This window comes from Alosa pseudoharengus, unplaced genomic scaffold, assembly GCF_046254945.1.
Source record: "Alosa pseudoharengus isolate Yale_2024_CS ecotype anadromous, Long Island Sound unplaced genomic scaffold, YU_APseudo_1.1 YU_APseudo_1.1_scf_1, whole genome shotgun sequence".
NCBI classification, from domain to species: domain Eukaryota; kingdom Metazoa; phylum Chordata; class Actinopteri; order Clupeiformes; family Clupeidae; genus Alosa; species Alosa pseudoharengus.
The window spans coordinates 6,280,892-6,304,151 of record NW_027468564.1 but is presented as its reverse complement, the minus strand read 5'-3'; the positions used below and the strand labels follow the sequence as shown (position 1 = coordinate 6,304,151).

General features: G+C 44.1%; 2 protein-coding genes across 3 annotated transcripts; both read left to right on the top strand.

Annotated features, from left to right (window-relative positions):
• Positions 1 to 4,909: 4,909 nt before the first annotated feature.
• Positions 4,910 to 12,593, top strand: LOC143135877 (uncharacterized). 2 transcript variants are annotated; one of them, XM_076296225.1, is made up of 4 exons: positions 4,910 to 5,453; positions 5,985 to 6,263; positions 7,739 to 8,049; positions 9,560 to 12,593. In XM_076296225.1, exons 1-4 carry the CDS (start codon positions 5,192 to 5,194, stop codon positions 11,237 to 11,239), a joined length of 2,532 nt encoding a protein of 843 aa, XP_076152340.1. In that variant the 5' UTR covers positions 4,910 to 5,191; the 3' UTR covers positions 11,240 to 12,593. The 2 variants fall into 2 exon arrangements, with proteins under 2 accessions (XP_076152340.1, XP_076152337.1); XM_076296222.1 differs by having other exon boundaries at positions 7,736 to 8,049.
• Positions 12,594 to 16,958: 4,365 nt separating this feature from the next.
• Positions 16,959 to 21,379, top strand: LOC143135906 (uncharacterized). Its single transcript, XM_076296266.1, has 2 exons — positions 16,959 to 19,484; positions 20,251 to 21,379. Exon 1 carries the CDS (start codon positions 17,114 to 17,116, stop codon positions 19,481 to 19,483), a length of 2,370 nt encoding a protein of 789 aa, XP_076152381.1. The 5' UTR covers positions 16,959 to 17,113; the 3' UTR covers position 19,484; positions 20,251 to 21,379.
• Positions 21,380 to 23,260: the final 1,881 nt, after the last annotated feature.

The following is a 23,260-nucleotide window of genomic DNA, read 5'->3' as shown; positions in this document are numbered from 1 at the left end:
TTTTGAACGCTGCAACCGGTAACCCTCTAGGAACACTCTTTCTATTGACCCTTTCAACTGTACAAACAAAACATGTGGTTTGCTAAGGCAATTCTGGTGGCAAGTGGGTAAGTTGAAAAAACAAGTTTTAAAGTTGACATTTTGTAGAGCATTATGCTAACATCCGATATATTTTGATTTCAAAGTATCTGTGTTGGATTTGAAACCCTCTAGGAACAGATTGAGAGGGTCTGTAGTTGGAGAGACACAGAGACGGTGTTCACCTTCCACTTTGTTTATCTAAAGCTTGTGTGGTCTCTCTCACCATGTCAAACACACCCCCCCCCCACACACACACACACACGCACATACGCCCCCCACACACAAACGCCCCCACACACACACACATACCACCACCACACACACACACACACGCACATACGCCCCCCACACACAAACTCCCCCGACACACAAACGCCCCCACACACACACACACACACACACATACACATACTGTACACACATACGCTCCACACACAAACACACTTTAACCATTTATTTATGTCAACATGAAGAAAATGGTACAGGGACACAAAAATATTACAGTTTTTCTCGATGGCTTTGACCTTTTTAAAGAAACTGGGATCCACTTGGTCTTCATGAACACTTTCTTTGCACAGCAGAAGTCATCTCTTGCAAATGTGTTTATACGTTTTCATTGGGTTCACACATATCTCACACCCTTTTGCAAAACAGTTAACACAGATGTCATTCAAAGTCCTCAATCTATTGGTTTCCCAGTGCTAAACAAAAGGAAAACATCTTTTCACAGGTGGTATAGATTCCTTGCATAAGTCTGAATCTCTGATACACCTGTGTGAAACTCTTTGAACAATTCTTCAATCAGCAATCAGTCATTATCCATAACAGATGCCATGTCTGTTCTGTGTTGCTATTTGGATCTAAGGCACATTTAGAGAAATTATTGTATAGCCTATTTGGTGAAGAAAACAGTACAAAAGGTGTTTACTGTAGGTCTGTTTTGGTGAAAAAGTTGTAGTTCAATGAAATTTGTCTTGTGTAGGTGCTTACTGTAAATCTTACATGTCAATGACAGTTACATCTTGGGAGGAATGAATACAATTATTTTTTATTCAGTAGGGCCTACATTTAGTATTTTCGTTTTTTTCTGATACCAGAAAAATGAGAAAGAAATGGAACAGACATAGCAAAAATGCTCATTTTGAGTTTTGTTGTCCAGTGTCTAATGATCGATTGAAATCACACAGTGATGTGACGACAGGATGTGTTGTTTGAAGGCAAGATTTGCTTTTGCTGCATGTTTGAAGTGTTTTGAGAGAGTAACAGCCTTTTGCAAGCAAAATGTGTCATTTTGGCCAGAGTGCTTTTGTTCAGACACGGGTTTTAACAGTTTTGAGAATGTGATGCCAGAGTTGACACAAGCATCAAAACGATCGAGAAAAACTGTAAGAATGCAATGCAATACATACACAAACCCATGGACCAGTGGCATGCACCAGGTCTTCACAATATCACTCAACAAGCACAATACTCAGTTCTCAGGGTAGCAACGCCATATGTGGCGGCTGCCAATACAGTTGTGAACAATGACATCAAGGTTCTGATAATAGTAACAAAGCAACAAAGTGATTGTAAAAAAAAAAAAAACTGTAGCAGAGATGGCACTGTACGTGGCAGCTGTTTAGCCCTTTTTTTTTGGCCATCCCAAGTTGTTGCAGCCCTCTTACACCTGTACGTGTCCTAGGCTACCAAATATGAAAACAAGTAGTCTGCACCTATAGCCTAGCTCTGAGATGGTGTTTAGGAGTGGTTGATATTTAACTACCTCGGTGTAGAAAGCCTCCTCCATGCTAGAATCAAATGAAAGAAAGAAAGACAGACAGACAGATTTCTCTCACTGTAATTATACTTCATCTCCCTATGACTTTTGCATGCAGTTTCCATATCTATAAAATATCTATAACATCCATATCTATAACATCTACACAATTTCACCTCATTCAAACCAAATTATACCTGTGCCAAATGTTGTGTTACATCATCTGTGTAATAGCTCCCTCTACTGGCTATATTATGCCCTGCTATTTTTATACTCTTCCTGGGCTGGAGAATTACAATTTTTCTCGTTCGCTTTGATGCTTGTGTCAACTCTGACATCACGTTTTCAAAACACCCATGTCTCAACATGTAAACACCCAAAATGTTTTCCTCACCAAAATAGGCTATACTAGCCTGGCGAGCCAGACCCACATTATAATGTAGGGTCTGGGCACTCACCGTTCGCAGTGCTCAGTCCAAGGGTCGGGATAATCAGTTGTCTTTCAAATTCCCTCTGCACGCAATAGGACGCAATAGGATATTTGTTTTCAAGTAGCAGGGAATTCAAGCCAAACCGTTGCAACTCTGCCATCAATCATTATGTTAAGCCCACCAAATGACTCTATACACAATTTCAATGCCAGATTTAGTTTCGATTTCTAGAGCTCACAAGTCAACGGAGAGTTGCTAGACTAGCCCTGGCAGCAAATGTAATTTGCTGCCGCTAGGGGCGCGTCTAGATTTCTAGGCTAAGGCTATACAATAATTTCTCTAAATTTACTGAATATTATATATAATATATTAGGCCAGTGGTTTTCAAAGTGGGGGCCGGGGCCCCCTGGGAGGCCGTGAGGGGGTGCCAGGGGGGCCTCAGCAAGTTGGAAAGAAAAATGCTTGTTATACAATGCCATTATAATAATTTGTCACATATCTGAACATTATATTTCCCATGATAATAACTGGGAATAATAGTAGAGTGATAACTCTCATATAGCAGAAAGCCCCAAATGCAATTTTTACACCCTGTATGCTCCATCGCGAAGTGCTTGTGGCTAAAATAATTATTAGGATTAGCTTAATGTATTTTTACATTTGCCGTAGTATTGTCGATGGGTTTAATAGCACATCAAGGGGGTCCTTGGCCAGAACCTAGTGGTATTTGGGGGGCCTTGTCATGGAAAAGTTTGGGAACCCCTGGCCTAGCCTATAGCAACACAGAACAGACATGGTATCTCTTATGGATAATGAATGATTGCTGATTGAAGAATTGTGCAAAGGAGTTTCACACAGGTGTATCAGAGATTCAGACTTATGCAGGGAATATATACCACCTGTGAAAAGATGTTTTCCTTTTGTTTAGCACTGGGAAACCAGAGTTTGGGGTCTTTGAATGACATTTGTATGAACTGTTTTGCAAAAGCGTGTGAGAAATGTGTGAACCCAATGAAAACATGTATTCGCAGATGACTACTGATGTGCAAATAAGGTGTTCATGAAGACCAAGTGGGTCCCAGTTTAAGCAGGTAAACGCAATCAACTAAATTAACTTTGGCTCAAAGGTCCAAATCTGAAGTCCTGGCATCGTGTCAGGTTGTGATGTCCATTCATTTGTAAACTAATGAATATATGTATGTGTGTGTCTGTCAAGTCAAGTCAAGTCAAGTTTATTTATATAGCACATACACAGAGACAGTAAAATACGCTGTGGCCAACTGGTGAAACTGCCTCCAAATAATCATTTTAAAGAAAGGCGTGAATTCAGACACAACACAGCACATTCAAATGTGAATGAATGTGAATTCAGACACAACACAGCACATTCAAATAGTTCGACTTCCCAGCTACTGTTGCTCCGACCATCCCAACCATAGTTGATCTCAGTCTCTTTTGTTGGACATGCTCCGACCGTCCCAACCATAGTTGATCTCAGTCTCTTTTATTGGACATGCTCCGACCATCCCAACCATAGTTGATCTCAGTCTCTTGGCAGAAGCTAAGAATGGGGATATAGATAGTAAAGTGGTGCAGGGGTATTTAAGTGAAAGATATGGGGATAGGATTATACTGTACACAGATGGGTCCAAAAGGGATGTGAGAGTGGGGGTGGCTTTTGTTATTCCAAAATTAAAAGTAGTAACACAAAAAAGAAATTAATGATAATTAACAGTCTATACAGCAGAACTAATTGCTATTTTAATGGCGCTCTCTTGGGCTGAGAGTTACAGGCCAAGAAGTTTAGTAATTGCTTCAGACTCAGCGTCAGCTCTGATAAGTATTCAGAACATAAATTCACAATCTAGACAAGACATTGTTATAGAAATTGTCCAAATGGCTAGTACATTAATTAAAACTGGAGTCAATGTTGGACTTGTATGGGTTCCTGCCCATAAAGGAGTAACAGGGAATGAGTTGGCTGATAAGTATGCAAAAAAGGCAACAGAAATGGAGTATATAAGTTTAAACATTAAGTATAGTAAAGCTGAGGTGAAATCAATCATTAAAGGAAAGATAAAGGAGAAGTGGCAAGTATTGTGGGATAATGACTGGTAGGAGTGGGGGGGAGTAGACGTACTTGCAGAAATACACAGGAGGAGAACATAATTTCAAGAATGAGATTTGGGCACACAGGGTTAAACAGTACATTGTTTTTAATGAAAAAACATGCTGATGGGAGGTGTAGTGTATGTAACACACAGGATACCATAGCATGCTATTGAAGAATGTACTAGATATAATAATGAGAGGCAACAGTTAATCCAGCAGCTAGAAGATGAAGAGATACCTTTGAAAGTAAGGGATAGTTTGCTAAGGAATTCTGGTGATTTTTGTTTGGGTTTTTCTTTTCCGTTTTTAGAAGAACAGGTTTAATAAAGATGATTTAAGTGTAGGGAAATATTTTATTCAGACCCACACTCCATTTCAGAAGGTGGCGGTAATGCAACCAGACGTTGTTTGCCAACCGCCATAAAAACAAGAAGAAGAAGAAGAAGAAGAAGAAGAAGAAGAAGAAGAAGAAGAAGAAGAAGAAGAAGAAGAAGAAGAAGAAGAAGAAGAAGAAGAAGAAGAAGAAGACATCCCAACCCTAGACCATAGACAACGAGTTGCTGTACGCGGAAATGTGTGCGATCAATGCATGGACAGTAAAATATATGCTACGATCCAGTTGAGACGTGTTTAGCCTACCTCATGTCTGTCGTTCGTCCGCTCTTAGCAGGCTACGTAGGCCTATGCAAACACTTCAATTCATTTGGAAATGCATCTGAAGAAGGAAGAGCTGTTTGATGGGAAATACATCAACTATCATCTTTCAAAGTTGTAGAGCTTGTAGGATAAGTCACGTATTCTAGTGCACATGGCAAAACACTATGATGTAGGTGAAGAAAAATTCAGCGCGAGTTATGAACCGAATCTGGGTCTGTGTAGGCCTACGACTGGGGAGAAGGAGGAGGAGGACGTGAAAAGTGAACTGATCGACACGCGGACAACAACATGCTATGATCCAACACAGCCTGGTGGTGATGAAGAGACGATGCCAACCAAAGAAGAACTAGAAGAGTCAACAGTAAAAATTATAATAATTAAGACTGAAGACATTGAAGATCAATTAAATCAATGTAAGCATCACAATTATTTTTGAAAAGCAGTCTTGTCCTACCAATCACATAGCCTATTTGTTGTTATATTCTGAATGCATGTGTTTCATTGCTTGTGCCTGTATCTGAATTGATCTTGCACTAGAAATACAGAGAATGTTCAAGGATTGAGTGCATTTTAGTTTGTAAGTAGCCTAAGTAAGGACATTTGTGGAAGTAAGTCTTTACTTTTGTCATGCAGATTGCGACTCAAAGAGATCGACATTAAGACATAAGCTAACAAACAAATTAACCTGTTCTAAATTCCAGATCTGTATGATGAAATTCTAGATTGACATGACTAAACTCCTCAAAGTGTTAACCCTTAAAGTACCGTCACACCTATGTGACAGGAATGTTGAAAAATTAATGTTCTAAAGAATATCTGGGTTCATTGAATTCAACATAGAATTTTAGAATCTTATGTTAGAGTTAAAAAACCCACACCTTTAAGGGCTTGTTTATTTCCCATGTGAGATAGTTCTGTTCACAGACTCCTCCTGGTTTTTGCAGACCAGAACAGCCATGACGCAGCAGCAGCAGCAGCAGCAGCACCACCAGCACCAGCACCAGCAGCAGCAGCAGCAGCAGCAGATGATGTAGACGGCTCAAGGAGGAGCCTCTTGCTCCTTGCGTGCCCAGAGTGTGGCAAGCGCTTCAAATACCTGGCGTCGCTGCGGACGCATCTGAGGCTGCACACCGGAGAAAACCTCCACCCATGTCCCCATTGCGACAGGACCTTCACGCGTGAGGCTCACCTGGCCAACCACCTGAGGACGCACGCGCCCGCAGGTAATTCTTAAAGGTGCCGTTTGCCATGTTAATCGCAACTGATTGTGAATGTGTAAGCATGAGTTACTCCCTCCAACCGAAAAAGTGTCTCAGTGTTGAGTGTTCAGTTGCCTTATTGATTGTATAACTGATTGTTGGTGGTATAATTGTATAATATGTTACATTATTACTGCTTATGCGAGACATGGAATTTAATTGCATATTAAACTAATATATGTTACAATGTTCTTCTGAAACCAAATGTGTGATTGGGTTATACATGAACTATAGGTTATGATACTTAGTAATAGTAATGTGTAAATAACTGACGACAGAACAAGAGTTGTCGAGTAAGTTATGTGTGTAGAAGAGCGCTGATGAACTGTCACATCTTTTTGTATTCCCAACAGACTTTTAATTAAATGTGTTCCACCAGACCACAGTGTCATTCTTGGAGCCGTAACATATTTAATTAAATGTGTTCCACCAGACCACAGTGTCATTCTTGGAGCCGTAACATATTTAATTAAATGTGTTCCACCAGACCACAGTGTCATTCTTGGAGCCGTAACATATTTAATTAAATGTGTTCCACCAGACCGTAACCACAGTAACATATTTTATCTGCTCACACAGCCTCCTCTCAGTGCTCTCCTACTCACAAACCCTTCTGTCCTCTCAGTGTTGAGTGTTCAGATGCTCACACACTCTCCTCTCCTCTCCTCTCCTCTCCTCTCCTCTCCTCTCCTCTCCTCTCCTCTCTCCTCTCCTCTCCTCTCCTCTCAGATGCCTGCTCACACACTCTCCTCTCCTCTCCTCTCAGTGTTGAGTGTTCAGATGCTCACACACTCTCCTCTCCTCTCCTCTCCTCTCCTCTCAGATGCCTGCTCACACACTCTCCTCTCCTCTCCTCTCAGATGCCTGCTCACACACTCTCCTCTCCTCTCCTCTCCTCTCCTCTCAGATGCCTGCTCACACACTCTCCTCTCCTCTCCTCTCAGATGACTGCTCACACACTCTCCTCTCCTCTCCTCTCCTCTCAGATGCCTTCTCACACACTCTCCTCTCCTCTCCTCTCAGATGGCTGCTCACACACTCTCCTCTCCTCTCAGATGACTGCTCACACACTCTCCTCTCCTCTCCTCTCCTCTCAGATGGCTGCTCACACACTCTCCTCTCCTCTCAGATGACTGCTCACACACTCTCCTCTCCTCTCAGATGGCTGCTCACACACTCTCCTCTCCTCTCAGATGCCTGCTCACACACTCTCCTCTCCTCTCCTCTCAGATGGCTGCTCACACACTCTCCTCTCCTCTCCTCTCCTCTCAGATGACTGCTCACACACTCTCCTCTCCTCTCCTCTCCTCTCAGATGACTGCTCACACACTCTCCTCTCCTCTCCTCTCCTCTCCTCTCCTCTCCTCTCCTCTCTCCTCTCCTCTCCTCTCAGATGCATGCTCACACACCCTCCTCTCCTCTCTGTCTTGTTTCAGCAGACGATGAAAGCGCGACGCGGCAGAGCAAACCCAGGCCTTACGAGTGCCCGGACTGCGACAAGAGCTTCCTGCAGCCTGCGTCGCTACGGAGACACCGAAGGCTGCACACGGGCGAAGGTCTCCTCCAGTGCCCCGAGTGTGACCGGTCCTTCGCGATCGAGGCCCACCTGACCCACCACCTGAAGTCGCACGTTCGCAAGACCTACGAGTGCGCGCAGTGCGAGAAGCCCTTCACCTGCCAGAAAAACCTGCGAATACATCAGGATCACATGAACAACGTCGCACCCACGCAATGTCCACACTGCGCCAAGGTATGTTAATATAATCATACATGTTAATAATCTTGAATTTCCCCTGGGGATCAATAAACTATCTATCTACTGTATCTATCTATCTATCTATCTAATATATTAGTGTGTCGTTATAATTACTGTTGTTATCTAGGTATATTAATATATTAGTGTGTTGTTATAGTTACTGTTATCAAGAATTATTTATTTACTGTTACTGTTATCAAGATTTATTTACTTTATTAATTAAGTATATATGTATAAGTATATATACTCTTTTGATCCCGTGAGGGAAATTTGGTCTCTGCATTTATCCCAATCCGTGAATTAGTAAAACATACTCAGCACACAGTGAACACACCGTGAGGTGAAGCACACACTAATCCCGGCGCAGTAAGCTAACAACAGCGGCGCTCGGGGAGCAGTGAGGGGTTAGGTGCCTTGCTAAGCCGTGCCTACTGGTCGGGGTTGGAACCGGCAACCCTCCGGTTACAAGTCCGAAGCGCTAACCAGTAGGCCACGGCTGCCCCAATTATTATCAAATATTAACTATTTGATTTTCAGCAAAAGCTATGATGAAACGGTAACAAATAGGCTATAGCCTAGGCTATGTAAATAGGTCCCTTCAGGGCGGAACAAGACCCCTCCGCTGCGCGTCGGGGTCCGGTTCGTCCTGTCGGGACATATTTCTCGATAATGACCGGCGTTCTATACATTATCCCTTACATATTACTATATTAGTTTGTGTCGTTATAATTACTGTTATAGTGAGATATTAATATATTAGTGTGTTGTTATAATTGCTGTTATCGTGGTATATTAATATATTAGGGTGTCTTTATAATTACTGTTATCGTGGTATATTAATATATTAGGGTGTCGTTATAACTACTGTTATCGTGGTATATTAATATAGTAGTGTGTCATTATAATTACTGTTATCGTGATATATTAGTGTGTCTTTATAACTACTCTTATCGTGGTATATTAATATTAGTGTGTCGTTATTTACTGTTATCAAGGTATATTAATATATTAGTGTGTCGTTTTTTATTGATATCAAGGTATATTAATAATTTATACTAGTGTGTTACTGTTAGTTAGTTACTGTTAGTGTGTTATAATTACTGTTATCAAGGTATTAATGGATTGTTTATCTTAAAAGTAGTGCTGCACAATTTGGATAAAATTATATTTTTATGACTTATATTGCGATTGTGATTTGCGATTTAATTTAAAATCAAGTTTCAATTTAATCGGAGTGACAAGGGGTTATGTGGTATGGTATGATATGACAAGATTAACTGTTGGGACAGATTGAGATTATTTACAACAATTATTATTACAGACAATTATTTACAAACTTTGTGATTAGCTAATTGCATTACTTCAAAATGTGATTTTGATAAAAAAAATGGTTAATATTGCAGTACTTACTTAAAAGGATACCTTTTATTGTTTTTGTTTATGGAATTTGATTATGCTTATCACGTAATTTGTACTGTTTTTTGTTTTGTTTGTTCTTTTGAAGGTGTTTAGTCGCACCACGTGCATCAAGTACCACCGCGGGAAACATCTGGAAGGCTCGCAGCACGTGTGCTCCGATTGCGGGAAGGTGTTCAGCGGCGCCACGCCCCTCAGGGACCATCAGAGGAGCCACGGAGCGAAGCCGTACCCCTGCCCGCAGTGTCCCGCCGCCTTCCTGCGTCCGTCCTCGCTCGCCAAGCACCAGCTCACGCACACGGGCGAGAAGCCGTTCAGCTGCTGCCAGTGCGGCCGGTCCTTCCGCTGCAAGGGGACGCTGAAGAGGCACAAGAGCACGCACGTCGCCCCGGGCGACCAGGGGACGGCGGTGCCCTGCCGCTGCGCTACCTGTCAGGAGATCTTCCCGCCGCCCACGCGACTCACCTCCTTGGAGAGGAAGCGTCACAAGTGCCCCAAGTGCGGGAAGGCGTTCGCCCGGCTCACCTACCTGAAGCTGCACCTGTGCTTCCACGCGCGCCGGGAGATGCGGCACTTCCGCTGCGGCCAGTGCGACAGTGAGAAATTCTCGCGCCCCTATCAGCTCGAGGCGCACCTCAACGAGGCGCACGGCAGCAGCAGTGGCCGCTACCGCTGCTGCCGCTGCGAACGGGCGTTCGTGCTGAAGTCGAGCCTCAGGGAGCACAGGAAAGTGGCGCACGCCGGCGACAAGCCCTGCAGTTGCCCGCGCTGCCGGGAGCTCTTCGCGCCGTACGGGTGTCCCGACTGCGGCACGGCCTTTGCCTCTCCGTCGGCGCTCCGCATTCACCAGAGGCTACACAGCGGGGAGAGGCCGTACGCGTGCAAGCAGTGCGACAAGACCTTCGCCATCGCCGGGAGCCTGCGCAGTCACGAACGCACGCACGACGGCACCAGAGAGAAGCCGTTTCTGTGCTCGGACTGCGGCAAGACCTTCAGTTACCTGTCGTCGCTTCTCAGTCACCAGAGGATACACAGCGGGGAGAAGCCGTTTGCGTGCACGCAGTGCGGCAAGACCTTCACGCAGGCGGCGGGCCTGCGTGGCCACGAGGGCACGCACACCAAGAGCTTCGCGTTGGCAAAAAGCCTGCGCGTTCACCAGATGCTCCACGGCGCGAAGAAGAAGAAGCCTTACGCGTGTTCAAAGTGCGACAAGACCTTCACAAGCGCGGGGTACCTACGCTGTCACGAACGCTGTCACGAACACACGCGCAACAGAGAGAAGCTGCTTCTGTGCTCGGACTGCGGCAAGACCTTCAGTTCCCTGTCGAAGCTCCGCGATCACCAGAAGTCGCACAGCGGGGAGAAGCCTTACGCGTGCTTGCAGTGCCGCAAGACGTTTGCGCAGGCGAGTTACCTGCGTCGTCACAAGCGCACGCACAGCGAGGAGAGGCCCTACGAGTGTTCGCAGTGCGGCAAGAGCTTCGCGGTGGCAAACAGCCTGCGCCTTCACCAGCGGGTCCACACCGGGGAGAGGCCTTACTCGTGTTTGAGGTGCGGCAAGGCGTTCGCGTTCCGCGCGACCCTCTCCCGACACCAGCGCGTGCACACGGGCGAGAAGCCCTTCCCGTGCCAGCGGTGCGGACGGGCGTTCACGCGTCGGAGCGGCCTCACGGCGCACCGCTGCCACCCTGACGGCGCTCGCTCGAGACGGCGAAGACGCGCGTGCCTACTCCCGCTCGCCGAAGAAGCACGAGAGGAAACCGAGTGAGTGTCGGCTCAGGAGCTTTCAGTCAGCTTGAACTTGTTCAAACGGCATCAAAAAGGATGACTCACTGCAGAAAGGACGTATAAGGATGCCACACTCTTTAGCAGGAAGGACACATATGGAGGCCACACTCTTTAGCAGTAAGGACACATAAGGTGGCCACACTCTTTAGCAGGAAGGACACATAAGGAGGCCACACTCTTCATTAGGAGGCCACTCTCTTCAGGACACATAAGGAGGCCACACTCTTCAGGACTCATTAGGAGGCCACACTTTTCAGGACACATTAGGAGGCCAAACTCTTTAGGACACATAAGGAGGCCACTCTTTAGCAGGAAGGACCCACAAGGATGCCACACTCTTTAGGACACATTAGGAGGCCACACTCTTTAGCAGGAAGGACACGTAAGGAGGCCACACTCTTTAGCAGGAAGGACACATAAGGTGGCCACACTCTTTAGCAGGAAGGACACATACAGTAAGGAGGCCACACTCTTTAGGACACATAAGGAGGCCACTCTCTTCAGGACACATTAGGAGGCCACACTCTTTAGGACACATAAGGAGGCCACTCTCTTTAGCAGGAAGGACCCACAAGGAGGCCACTCTTTAGCAGGAAGGACACGTAAGGAGGCCACACTCTTTAGGACACATTAGGAGGCCACACTCTTTAGGACACATTAGGAGGCCACACTCTTTAGCAGGAAGGACACGTAAGGAGGCCACTCTCTTTAGCAGGAAGGACCCACATGGAGGCCAGACTCTTTAGCAGGAAGGACACATAAGGTGGCCACACTCTTTAGCAGTAAGGACGCATAAGGAGGCCACTCTTTAGCAGTAAGGACACATAAGGAGGCCACTCTCTTCAGGACACATTAGGAGACCACTCTCTTTAGCCGGAAGGACCCACATGGAGGCCAGACTCTTTAGCAAAAGGGGGCATTAGGAAGCCACACTCTTTAGCAGGAAGGACACACAAGGTGACCAAAAGAGTTAGGTTACATCTCACCCTGATCAGGTGCCCATTCAGGAGGGTATTTCAAATATTTTTTTGTGACAAACCTAGTTCAGTTAACTTACAGAGAGAGGCCACACACTAAATAAATGAGCTCTGTGGCTTTGTTTAGCTTGGGCTCTTTCAGGATTTACCGCTTTATTCTGAGTGAACTTCCCCTGTGTGTATGTCATCAAACCCACTCCCCAAGTATGTCACCATTTCTGACACCTGTTGCCTTTTATGTCTACAAAGATGGCCAACAAGGATATAGTCATTAACACACACACACACACACACACACACACACACACACACACACACACACACACACACACACACACACACACACACACACACACACACACACACACACACACACACACACACACACACACACACACACACACACACACACACACACACACACACACACACACACACACACACACACACATATACAGGGATGCCCATGTAAGCAATCTGTTGTTTACTGTTTATGCAGTGTCTGAAATGATGCATCGTGGATGGTACATGGTCACCACTAGTCTGTTTATGCGTCAATGTCAATGTTGCTTTACTTCACTCCATCAACATCTGAGTGAGCTGGCTACACTATTGCGAACAAATTCAAATGCTCAAGTGATAAATTCCAAAGTTATTTAGCAAAAGCAGAGCGTGAGTTTAGCGTGAGTTCAGTACGACAATAGTACCATTTAAAAGTATAGACCCATATGTGTAGTAGTCCTATACAGTAAATTTGTATGGATAAATGTGTCTACTAAATAAAATAAATGTAAAGTTGGAAAACTTTTTTTTGGAGTTTTGCATTGAAGAGAATTTGGGATCAAGTAGACACTCATTTGCAATTTGTCTGCAACCCAGCAGACCACCAGAGAACTGATGAGCAATGCCAGCGGACCGACAGCTATGCCCTCAATGGACCGACAGTGGTCCGCCAGCTATGCCCTCAATGGACCGACAGCGGTCCGCCAGCTATGCCCTCAATGGGCCGCCAGCTATGCCCTCAATAGACTGACAGTGGTCCGCCAGCTATGCCCTCAATGGGCCGACAGCGGTCCGCCAGCTATGCCCTCAATGGGCCGACAGCGGTCCGCCAGCCTCTTGCTATCTGGGATATATTATGGGCAACTTTAGATTTTGTTTTCTTTTTTTTAGATTGGATTCAACTTTATTGTCATTGTGCAGAGTACAAGTACAAAGACAGCGAAATGCAGTTTGTGTCTAACCAGACGTGCAAAGAAAGCAGAAAAGTGCAATGTGATATACAAAGTATAGACAGGTGGTGCATAGACAGGACAATAAATATAGTGCAGTGTAGACAGTAGTGTACAGTTGGTTTACAGAAGGTGGTTTAGAGTAATATAAATGAAATATAAATATAATATTTAAATATAAATATGTGCAGTGCATTACCTTATAAGAGCAGAAATAGATATGATGTAACAATGTATGAACAACATGTACAGATTATATGTAGTAGCAGTAACATTAGAATAGTAGGCTAGGCCTTGTTATAACAGTGCATTAACAGAATATATTATAAGAAAAACAGAATAAATGTGGATATTCAGTATGAACAATATAGACAGATATGTAGGCTACAGCTATGTGCATTTGGAATTACTTTTGAGAATTTAGAATGAATTGAATTTTTAACACTCAAGAGATCAGTGGATTTACTTGGATCCGTGAGCAATGAACACACGCACACACACCACTAGACGGCGTGCCTTGGGTCGGTCCTATGCAAATCACTTCATAACGAGAAGAAGACTTAACTTCAGAATCCTTACACCTTGAATGCTACGTTTTTATGTGGAAACCGACCAAGCGCGAAGAAAATAGCATTTTCTGACCAACACCAGCGATTTAAGGTTTGTTTGATCCCCTGCATATCATCAGAACGTTTTTGGCTGCGACATCCAACTGCGAAACTCAGCGTGGTTGCGGGAAGCTACCAACTTTAACCTTCTAACGTCAGAAAAAAAGGCTATGCTAAAGGGCGTGGAATGGACGGGCAAGGGTGTCCCTTCTGCGCTGGTTATGCAGTTAAACCAGAGTGGGTTGAAGCGAAGGATCTTTGGTTTAACTAGTCATAATTATTTTAACGGTTGGTTGATGTCTAGGCCTGCGTTTCCTCTTCGCTTTATCGCTGAACCTGCAAATGTGCAACAACGGTAGCCTACGTTCACGGCTGCTAGCGTGACCAAAGTCGCTGCAGTTGTTCAATGAAAGCATGGTTTTGTCTTTGAACGGTGAGATTGGTCTGTAACCAGTGCCTGCTGTGGGTGTTACGGATTTAGGAGAACTGGGGCCAAAAACGGCTGTGAGGACCCACTCCCGCGAAAAGGGTGTGTGTGTGTGTGTGTGGGGGGGGGGGGGGGGGGGGGTACGATACGAACTCAACTCTCCTCAAGTAGGCTATTACACTTACTGAATGCAGTCTTCTATAAGATAATGATTTTTCTAAGAAAGTTTCTTCACTACGGACTTTTGCTGTAGATTAAAATAGAATATTTGAGATCTCTGCTTTTTAATACAGGGTAGTTGCAGGGTCTTAAAAGTCTTAAAAAGGTCTTAAATGTCATGTTCCTAAATTAAGGCTTAAAAAAGTCTTATATTCCGTTGCTCAAGTCTTAATTTTTTTGAACGAAGGTCTGAAATTTAATTATTCTAGCCTATTTTTTCATAGTCAACCAGACAACACACGGTGAAATGGGGGGAAAAACTACAACATGAAAACCACCGATACTACAATTATCACAATAGCCTGAAATTGAAAATGTCACAATACCTAATTTCATTAGTATCGATACTTAAAGTGTAATTCCAGTGAAAAATTGACCCAAGGGTAGCCTAGAAATCTAGACGCGCCCCTAGCGGCAGCATTTGCTGCCAGGGCTAGTCTAGCAACTCTCCGTTGGCTTGTGAGCTCCAGAAATCGAAACTTAATCAGGGCATTGAAATCGTGTATAGAGTCGTTTGGTGGGCTTAACATAATGATTGATGGCAGAGTTGCAACGGCTTGGCTTGAATTCCCTGCTACTTGAAAACAAATATCCTATTGCGTGCAGAGGGCATTTGAAAGACAACTGATTATCCCACCCCTCGGACTGAGCACTGCGAACGGTGAGTGCCCAGACCCTACATTATAATGTGGGTCTGGCTCGCCAGGCTAACCCAAGGGTGTTTTTCTGCATTAAAACACATCACATAAGCTGTGGAGACGGTAATTTTCGTTCATCAACAACTACAGATCTTGGCCTGCCCCAAATCGCAAACAGTGGATTAGCTAGGGGCAGTAAGCTAAATGCTCCAGCTTTACCGTGCTGGGTTCATCACTAGGTCTGTCAGTTTTTGGCTGCTCTTTTGTGTTTTGTCTCTCGGCCTGCAGGGGGAGCTCTAGGGTTTTGATGACGTGGCTAATTGGTGGCGTAATTAGGAGCCGGATAAAACCTGGACCTCCCAGTCCGTGAGAGACCTCTTGCTGGCTTGCTTGCTCGACATCACACTTGCGGCTGCTCTCCCCACTGACACATCTTTTTGCATTACATGTCATTATGCTGACATACACCACAGTTTTACTTTGGCTTACATTTACTGACTTATGTACATAGTTTAGTTAATAAACCTATAACACATTTGCTGACTTCTGTACATAGTTTATTTAATAAACCTATAACACATTTGCTGACTTCTGTACATAGTTTATTTAATAAACCTATAACACATTTGCTGACTTCTGTACATAGTTTATTTAATAAACCTATAACACATTTGCTGACTTCTGTACATAGTTTATTTAATAAACTATTTTTGCGTTTAATATACTCCGGTGTGGTCTCCCCCCTTTATGTTGTGGCGGCCTTGAGCCAGGAAGCCATGACACTTCCGAAATAGCATTTTTTTATCCAGTAATATTGTTCAAAACAGCACCAAACCTCGTCAGTAGCTTGCTTAGGGTCTGTACACTTAAAACGAAGCACCAACAAGCTAGTTAGCGAACCCGGAGAAGACTAAAGAACACTTACCAACTGTCCCCATACCAGCACCGCAGTCATAGCCTGACGAGCCAGATCCACATTAAAATGTAGGGTCTGGGCACTCACCGTTCGCAGTGCTCAGTCCGAGGGGCGGGATAATCAGTTGTCTTTCAAATTCCCTCTGCACGCAATAGGACAGCGGCAGCGCTATGAGTCCCATGCGTTTCCCACCAGCGGAGCTAGTTGGCTAGTTCAAATGTTTGCCAACTTAATAAAGGCTTAATTCATGTCACACTGTTCGCCAACAGCAACATCCATCTTATTTGTTTTAAAGTAGCAGGGAATTCAAGCCAAACCATTGCAACTCTGCCATCAATCATTATGTTAAGCCCACCTAACGACTCTATACACGATTTCATTGGCCTGATTGAGTTTCGATTTCTGGAGCTCACAAGCCAACGGAGAGTTGCAAGACTAGCCCTGGGGCTAGACGCTAGGGGCGCGTCTAGATTTCTAGGCTACCGCAGTCACGCTATCCGGAGAAATTCTTTGGTCACCTCTATTAACGATTTACGGCTCCCATCGACTTCCATTCAACACATGTAAACAATGGGGGAGCCCCTTACTACTTTAGCTGTTGGCTGCAGCAACTTGAATTAGATAAAACCGATTGTTTTCGGGTTTTTTTTTCTGCACTGACAGTACTCGGTGACCTCAAAAAACAAAGATATATGTGAAAAATCACTGGAATTCTACTCAAATGTTTTTCTATTGCTGTAAGTCACTTTGGAAAAACTTGTCTGCCAAATGAATGAATGTGAATCTATTTGATTTCTCACTTTTTCAGAGCCGGATTGCCTGAATCTCAATACTGAAATGGAGCAGCCATGTCCTCAGCCCTCAGGTTTGAGTGGTGAACAGCAGGTGGCGCTGTTGCCCTCAGGCTTGAGTGGTGAACAGCAGGTGGCGCTGCTGGGTCAGATAGTGGAACAAGTGGACCTGAAAGAAGAGGAACAACAAGAATCACAAGATGATGTTCAGGCACCTCAGAGCATACCACAGCAGGAGGGAGGAGAGGAAACTGCACTGAACACTGGCCCTGAACTGGAACCAGCCTCCAACGATGCTCCAAGCACCTTCCCAGTTCCCATAGAGTCTTTGTTGTTGCGCCCGTTCAGGCTGAGGTCACCTGAGGAGAAAAAGGATATTGTAGCTCGAGGCCGCCCGACTCCGGATCTTGACCTCATAAAGTGCGTTGAAAAAAGCATTCATCGTTTCAATTCGTGGCATTACAGCAGAATACCATGGCTGACGGGGTGTCCCAAATCAAACCAGCTCTACTGCTGGCCGTGCTTACTCTTCTCCACCGAAAGCTTAGTCTGGACCACAGGGTTTTGTGATCTGACTGACCTACCCAAGGTCTCAGAGCAGCACGAGAGCAGCTTCCAACACATCAGTAACATGATGCAGCTGCACACTCTGAAGCACGAACGTCTCATCAGGCAGTCGGTGTCAACGCAAGCTGAGTTGTCTGCGGAGCAACAGGACATACACAGACAGATTCTGAAAGTACTGACTGAGGCGGCCATCATTCTTGGCAGCCGGCAATATAACCCTCTGTTTGAAGAGGAAGACTCGGAAGAAGAAGATGATGAAGACTCATCAGCCTTTGTCAAACTTGTCAAGTCCCTAGTGAAGGACAATGATAGGCTTGCAACTCACATAGACCCTGACTCCTTCTTCTCAGGTTTGTCAGATGACCTCGAGGACAGGCTGACGGAATCTGTGGAAGAAGTGGTCCTGGATGAGATCAAAGCAGAAATAAAAGATGCCGACTTTGTGTCTTTGATTCTACACGAAACCACCGATGACTCATGGGACACACAAATCGCAACAGTCCTGAGATACGCAACTAAAGAGGGGCTTGCACAGGAGAGGTTTGTGGAGTTCACAGATGCGATGGAGAAACGTACCGCCAGTGCCCTGGCAGAGTATGTTCTCACCTTTCTACAGAAAATGGACTGTGGCGACAAGTTGGTTGCTCTGTCATACAGTGGACAAGCCGTCACATCAAGCCAAATCAGTGGCCTTGTCGCCCAAGTGAAGGAACGGTACCCGTGGGTCATCTTCGTACATTGGTGTGCACTGGAGCCGAGTGTAGCCGTAGCTCAAGCGTGCCACTCTATCAAAGATGCTAGCTTGTTTTTGGGAGTCTTACAAGACCTCAGTACGTTCTTCTTAAACACATTCCTGCAACGCAGCGAGGCCCTGGACAACATTGTTAGAAGGCGCGCCTCAAGCACAGCGCCTCTTCTTTGGAATAACATCTCAGATGTGGTGAAGACGATGAAGGAGCACAGCGAATCGGTGATCGAGTTGTTTGACAAGATCCTAGACAGTGAGCTGGTGTTGGATAACGACTCCTTTTTCCGTGCTTTGAAGCTTTTGCCTCAAGTTGTGGAGCCCAAGTTCAAGTTTCTGCTGGAGGTATTTTCAGCCGTCTTCTTTCGTATGGACGAGTTTGGAGATGCCCTTCAAAGAAACAGTGTGGAAACAGCATGTAACGTGAGTGCTTTGAAGAGAACACTAGAAGCACTGACAGCAATGCATGGTGACTTTGATTCCATTTTCTCTCAGACTGTGGAGCCAGTGGACAGCCCTGCAAAGAAAGGAAAATGGGAAGAAGAGACTAAGGAGGTTTTTCATGGCCTTTACGTCAGTGTTCTGGACACACTCACCTCGGAGTTAGAAGTGCGGTTTGATTCCCTGGCAAAGATGGCATTTATCGAATTGCTAGACTTCTCCAAGTTTACGGCCTACAATGGAACATTTCCTGAGGAAGCATTCAGATGTCTGAAGGAAACCTATGGAAGGTTTTTTGACTTTGCTCTTTTGCGAAATGAACTTCAGGTGCTCTACTCGTTGTACCGGTTTGAGAAGAAAAATATGTGTGATTTAGGCGCCTTCCTTCACAACACTGGCCTGAACGGCATCCTAACACAAGTGTCCAAACTCTGTGAACTGAGTGTAGCCATGCAACTGGGCATCCCGAAGCAGGAGGCCTCCTCTTCTGTTTTGAGAAGAATCGAAGCGTGCAATGACTACACCTCTGGACAGGGGAGTTCGCTGTTCCTGACTATTGAGAGGAGTATGCTGGACAAAATGCAGGACTTCGACGGCTTCTATGACCACGTCAGCCGCCAGTTTGCCGAAAGAGGGGATGGAGAGGACCTCAGTTTCGTATGAGGTGGGTAGCAAGTCAAGTATTGTATTGTATTGTATTGTATTGTATACTCTTTTGATCCCGTGAGGGAAATTTGGTCTCTGCATTTATCCCAATCCGTGAATTAGTGAAACACACTCAGCACACAGTGAACACACAGTGAGGTGAAGCACACACTAATCCCGACGCAGTGAGCTGCCTGCAACAACAGCGGCGCTCGGGGAGCAGTGAGGGGTTAGGTGCCTTGCTCAAGGGCACTTCAGCCGTTCCTACTGGTCGGGGTTCGAACCGACTACCCTCCGGTTACAAGTCTGAAGCGCTAACCAGCCTTAAAGGTGCCGCCGAGCCAGCTAGGAGTCGAGTTTAAGTCGACTTTATATAGCGCATTTCATACACAGAGGTCATTCAATCTGCTTTACATAAACAAAAAATCTGATGAAATGAAAATCTAATTGAATTATTTCTTTAAAATCGAAAATTAAATCAAATCAAATCGAGGATTTTGAGAATCATGACACCCCTAAGACACACACACATGCACACCCCGATACAAACACACACACACACAGAAACAGTTCACTAGTCTGAGAGCTGGTCTTGTCAGTAGTACCCATGGCAGCCGTTGGTCAGTGCTGCTGTCTGATAACTTTCATGTTTCCATGGCAGCCGTTGGTCAGTGCTGCTGTCTGATAACTTTCATGTTTCCTGGATTTCACTTCACCGTGCAATGCCATCAACCAATGTCAGCCTTTTGAAGTTGGACATTTTGTCTTTTGTTTTTATTTTGCAGGGGTGACTATGTGAATGGCAACCTCAGCCCAAAGTAACGGTGGATCCAGAGAGGCAGTCCTTTCTCTCTACCGTACAGACTACTGGAGAGCTCTTTACCCAGAGGGCACTTCACCTCAGCTTTAAAACAACAGATACTGTTGTAAGTGCATATACCTGATCAGTCTTTTATCTGGCTTCAAATTTATAACTGATCAGTCTCTTAACTGTTCCACATTTATAACTGATCATTCTTTTATCTGGCTTCAGATTTATAACTGACCAGTATCTTAACTGTTCGACATTTATAACTGATCAGTATCTTAACTGTTCGACACTGTTACTGAGATGAATCTGGAGTAGGTGCCGTGTGTTCATACCTACAGGTTTAAGGTTTTGATTGTTGGTTTGTTTGTTTGTGTGTTTTTATTTCTGGTTTTGACAGTTTGTCTGCTTTGGCCAAGTTCAGTCTGAAGACAAATACCCTGTCACATGACATCTCTGTTTTGTTTTTGACCACAACTTTGTTATTTGGAATACTGTATTGTGTAGCCTTATTGCTTATGACTTTCTTTCTTTTTGCTGCATAAGTGTCTTGCTCATCTGAGGACGGTGCACAGAACTGTGAGTCAGAAACAGTCAGATAATTTGACTGAAAAAACACATTGTGTGTGTGCATGTGACTGTGTGTGTGTGTGTGTCTGTGCGTGCATGTGTGTGTGTGTGTGTGTGTGCGCGTGCGTGTGTGTTCTGGTGAATATGTGTACCAGGTAACCATGATCAGCAGATCTGCTCTAGTGACTACAGGTAACCATGGTGACATTCAGTAACCATAATGCATAATGCTCACTGCCAGCTGAAGCAATACAAGTTGTACATAATTCAGTCATTGAACTCGTATGAGCACTGTGTACATAAGAAAGTGGCTTACTGTTGCCTAGCTATATAAATAAATATAATTTAGCAGCTTAAATCTTGGTTAATTATGGTGCGTAGTTCATCTTCAAGTGGTTTCCATGGTTTGACAGTGCGATACTCTGTATCAAGAGTGGATAGTTAGCTGACTGTTAAATTTTAACATTGTTCAGTATACGTTGTTTGTGTACATTGTGGCACTGTTATGTTTGTAATAAACCAGTGCTAAAGTTTGAGTCTGCCACATTTTCTTCTTTTCACTTGTAACTGTTTTGAAGTTGTAAGCAGGGATTTAGTGGAGGCTAAACGCAAGTAAACACAGTTTATCCACCTCTGAAATTTCAGAAATAGAGTTTATCCACCTCTTATTAGAGTTTATCCACTTCTCAAAAGAGTTTATTCACCAACTGTAACGTTTTGCATTCAAAAATTACACTGTATTATCCACATTCACAATATGCAACACTCAAGGAACCATTACCGCAGTCCACCTTACCGTGATCACAGAAATCATAGTTTACCTACCTCTTATTTTACCACTACATCCCTGTTTGTAAGTTAATGAGTTTGAGTGTTTGTAATTGGGAATTCCAGAGAGCGTGCCGGTCTTGGAGCTTGTTAGGACATTCTTGGACTCTATGCAAGTATTATCTCAAGTATGGCACAGACACTGTAACTGCCCCAGCCCATATTTGGTCAGATTAAAGGCAGATTAAAAGCCTTCCACACACACTAAAATAAATAATTAAATGATTTTTGAAATTGCCCTGCTCAGACTGTAATTAGGCTCAGGAAACCATTGCCAGGGTTTTGACTTAATTAGCTGATAAGACCTCTTCTGAGGTCGACGTTTTTGTAATTATAAATTATTTATTCTGATATGTATTTCCATGAGCTGCAAACCGTAAACATTAAATAAAACCAGAGTAAAACTACACACCAGCAGATGGCGTGCTTTGGTCGGTCCTCTGCAAATCACTTCATACCGAGAAGAAGACGTTTAACTTCAGAATCTTCTCAGGCCACGTTTTGTGGTAAACGAGCAGACGTGAAAAAAAAAATAAAAAAGCATTTTCTTGGTAGCAACACCAGTGGATTCAGGTATGTTTGATCGCCTCCATGTCATCACTATAAAAAAAGTCTGGTGGCGACCTGTTGGAAGCCCAGTTGAACATTCACATCCGAAACTCGGTTTGATTCATGATGGAGGCGACACACTAAACTTAGCCTAACGTCAGAAAACAGGCTTTGCATAATGGCGTGGAGGGAAAAAACATGGATATGTAACGTGTTTGAACTATCTACAGTAGGCTATATTGGCTATCGTGTCCCGCTGGCGCCAATTATCTATTTTAACCAGAGTTTAACAAGAAAGGGTTAAGCGGCGGATCTTTGGTTCAACTAGCAGTGCTTGGCAATAGAAAATGTGGTGAGCAAAGCTACCAGTTAGCCTACTTTAGGCCTATATTAAATGAAGCTTAACTACACAAAAGCTTCCTCAGGACAAAATGTAGCTAAGTTACGGTACATTTCACAAAAGTAACTAGCCTACATCAGAAGCTACTTTGTAATTTACTAAAAAAATAACTTAAACCCATAGAGTGAGCATGCAGCTTCATGCAAAGTCAGTGCTATTTCAATGCCAACAGAACTCATATTGTCTGTTATAACAGACAGTAACTTAGTTACCTTGATTTACACATGTCTATTATGTTTAGTTAAAAAACGGTAATCAAAATCAATTCGAGAAAAAAAAATTGTGAAAGGAGAGTGTACATATGTGGCCCAATTTAGATTTGGACATGTTTTAAGTTTGCAGGATAAACTGCAAGCTAGCTTTTTATTCTAACTCAAGCTTAACTCTAACACTATATTCAAAGTACAGTAGCAAAGGAAAAATGTAGCCTAACTGTTCGTTTTCACCTGTAAAAGCTTCACCTTTTGATTATCCCAGTTTCATTCTACTTGGCTGAGATGTTGGTGCTACATTTATAAAAGTAAAATTACCCATTCAGTTTAAATTTACCATGTACAAGTTGAAACTAATACGAACAATTGTGTTGACAGCCTATTTTATAGACATTGCTCAATAAAACCATGCAGTAGACAAGCACCAT